At 38.8% G+C, this 2,766-nt stretch overlaps 1 protein-coding gene across 1 annotated transcript; it reads left to right on the top strand.

Annotated features, from left to right (window-relative positions):
• Nucleotides 1-249: 249 nt before the first annotated feature.
• LOC132797761 (uncharacterized) lies at nucleotides 250-2,316 on the top strand. Its single transcript, XM_060809541.1, has one exon. The coding sequence runs from the start codon at nucleotides 275-277 to the stop codon at nucleotides 1,283-1,285; it is 1,011 nt and encodes a 336-aa protein (XP_060665524.1). The 5' UTR covers nucleotides 250-274; the 3' UTR covers nucleotides 1,286-2,316.
• Nucleotides 2,317-2,766: the final 450 nt, after the last annotated feature.

Here is a 2,766-nt window from a genome sequence, read left to right on the forward strand (position 1 = left end):
CAAGGCGCGTGGAAAATTTTGCAAATTTATTTATGCAAATTTATGTATGTGTCGGCGCACACTAAGAGTGTGTGTATGTTGGTGTGAGTGTATGGGTATGCTGTTGTAGGAATTTCACCAGAGGCTTAATTTCATCATTATAGGAATATTGCATCAGTCACTAATTGCGCCGTGATTTGTTGTGTGTGTATGTTGTCGCTTTAAGAAGTGTCGTTTTAGCAAGGCGACAGCGTAGTGTCGCTGTCGCCGAGTGTGGTTCGGTGGTAAGCATAGAATGAAGAAGGGACGACGCAGGCAGTTGCATATAGATCGTCGTGTGTGTAAAACCGAAACTCGCTGTGCTATTACGATGTCGGCAAATAACGGCGCTGCAACATCAGAAGTGGGATCTGGCTCGCTACCTAATGATTCAGATGGACCATGGCGAATTTTAATGGAAATGCAAAATAAAAACTTGATCGACCTTATTAAAGCTGTACAATCGGCGACACCTGAAACAACAAACAAAAAAACAATTGTGCTTCCAAAATTCAACGCAGACCTTGATGGCGCCGACGCGTCGGCCTGGTGTTCAACCGTAAACATAATTTTGGCAGAAAATACTTTAAAGGGCAGCGAGTTGGTAATGGCTTTGAGTGCATCGTTGGAAGGTAGTGAGTCGCAGTGGCTTCCGCAAATATGTTATCCTGAGATAACTTGGGACGAATTTAAAGAACTTTTCATGGAGCGTTTTGGCATTGTAGAAACGCCAGCGGCCATGTTTCTGTCAATGCTAGCTAATTGTCCGACCGATGGCGAATGCCTCTCCAATTATGCTAGTCGTATGGTGACGTCACTTATCACGAAATGGCGTGACATGAACGTAGAGGAAATTGCAGTTTCTGTGACGCTTGCGAAGATGGCTCATGTTGATAACAGATTGCAGCGTTTAACCTTTACTTCAAATATGCGCACCCGAAGTGAATTGCAAACCGAGCTTAAAGCGTTCGCGTTCAAGAAGAGAAAGAAAAATCTACAAGAGGAAATATCGTCACCTGACATAAAGCGTTCGAAATTTTCAACAATAAAATGTCATTTCTGTGGAGAATTAGGCCACAAGATGATGGAATGCCGAGCTAAACAGCAGCAAAATCATCCTTCCCCTCATGCTACAAACAGCAGCGGCAGGAGTGAATCTGGTCACCATCAAAAAGCGAATGTAACCTGCTTTAAGTGTGGTGAACTTGGTCATATTTCAACACATTGCAGTAAGACCAAAGTGGACAAGGTCAAGGATACCCAATAGATGAAAAGAGTGGAGCTTTGCGAAGTTGTTGAGCCCAAAAGAGAGATGGTTTATTGAGGTGAGACGTTTATAACAACGTTCGACTCTGGAGCGGAATGTTCATTAATAAAACAAAAGATAAGTGACAAATTAGTTGGTAAAAGAATTAACAATTTCATAATGTTGAAGGGTATTGGTAGTAACGGCATATGTAGCACATTTTACTTAGCAACGTAAAAATTAACCAACATTATATTGAAGTTTTGTTTCATGTTTCGGATAATGAGTATTGAATGAATGACATTATTATTGGTCGAGAAGTACTGTCCCCTGGATTTAATGTTATAATATCACCAGGAAAATTCGAAATTATTAGATTAAAAAACTGTAAACTATCGTTCAAATGAGAAATTTTGTGAATTGTATACTGATCTTGTTGGGCAAGAGGTCGACTTGGCAGAAGTGAGAGCACGAGCAGGTCAAAATATTTTAGCTGCAGCAGCATATAACAAAGAGAAATTTGATAAAAACAAGGCTAAAGTTGTTGGATGCAAGGTTGGAGATTTCGTATTGTAAAAAAATGAAGAGACCAATCAAACAAAGTTGAGTCCAATGTTTAGGGGGCCTTTTCAAATAACTGAATTGTTATAGGGGGGATAGATATATGGTCAGGTCTTTGACAAATAATAGAAAATATAAATATGCTCATGATGACATAAGAAAAATGCCGGATGGACAAATACCAGTTGAATTTGAAAGTTGTAATAAGGATTTAAGTAAGGAAAAAGAAACTGTTGAAAGAGACAGTAATGAAAAAGAAACTGTTGAAAGAGACAGTAGTAAAAAAGAAACTGTTGAAAGAGACAGTAATAAAATCATGTAAAGAGAAACTGTTGCAAGAGACAGTACAGGTGCCTTAAGGGCTAATAATTGAATTGGTAATAATAATGCAAGCACAAGTGCAAAACAATTGTTTTGATCATGGCGTGTGGCGCATTAGATAATATAATGTTAAAACTGAATGGTTAATGATAATGTAAAAATGAGCTATGCCAGAGAAAAGAATTTGTATTAGTTAAGAAAAAAACACAGAAATATGAAGATGCAATTTGTAATGAAAATTATAACTTTAGATGAGAAATGAGAAGTTATATTTGAATAAACTGTTTTAAATTGATTGAATGGTAACAAAGCATTTTTGAAAAATTGCACGAGGTCGTGTAATGGTCAGGATGGCCGTGTCGGCGCACACTAAGAGTGTGTGTATGTTGGTGTGAGTGTATGGGTATGCTGTTGTAGGAATTTCACCAGAGGCTTAATTTCATCATTATAGGAATATTGCATCAGTCACTAATTGCGCCGTGATTTATTGTGTGTGTATGTTGTCGCTTTAAGAAGTGTCGTTTTAGCAAGGCGACAGCGTAGTGTCGCTGTCGCCGAGTGTGGTTCGGTGGTAAGCATAGAATGAAGAAGGGACGACGCAGGCAGTTGCATATAGATCG

The sequence above is a fragment of the Drosophila nasuta genome, unplaced genomic scaffold (assembly GCF_023558535.2).
Source record: "Drosophila nasuta strain 15112-1781.00 unplaced genomic scaffold, ASM2355853v1 ctg18_pilon, whole genome shotgun sequence".
In the NCBI taxonomy this organism is placed as follows: domain Eukaryota; kingdom Metazoa; phylum Arthropoda; class Insecta; order Diptera; family Drosophilidae; genus Drosophila; species Drosophila nasuta.

What these genes read in the sequence shown, in the direction of transcription:
- LOC132797761 (XM_060809541.1), top strand. Translation starts at nt 275, where the DNA reads ATGAAGAAGGGACGACGCAGGCAGTTGCATATAGATCGTCGTGTGTGT.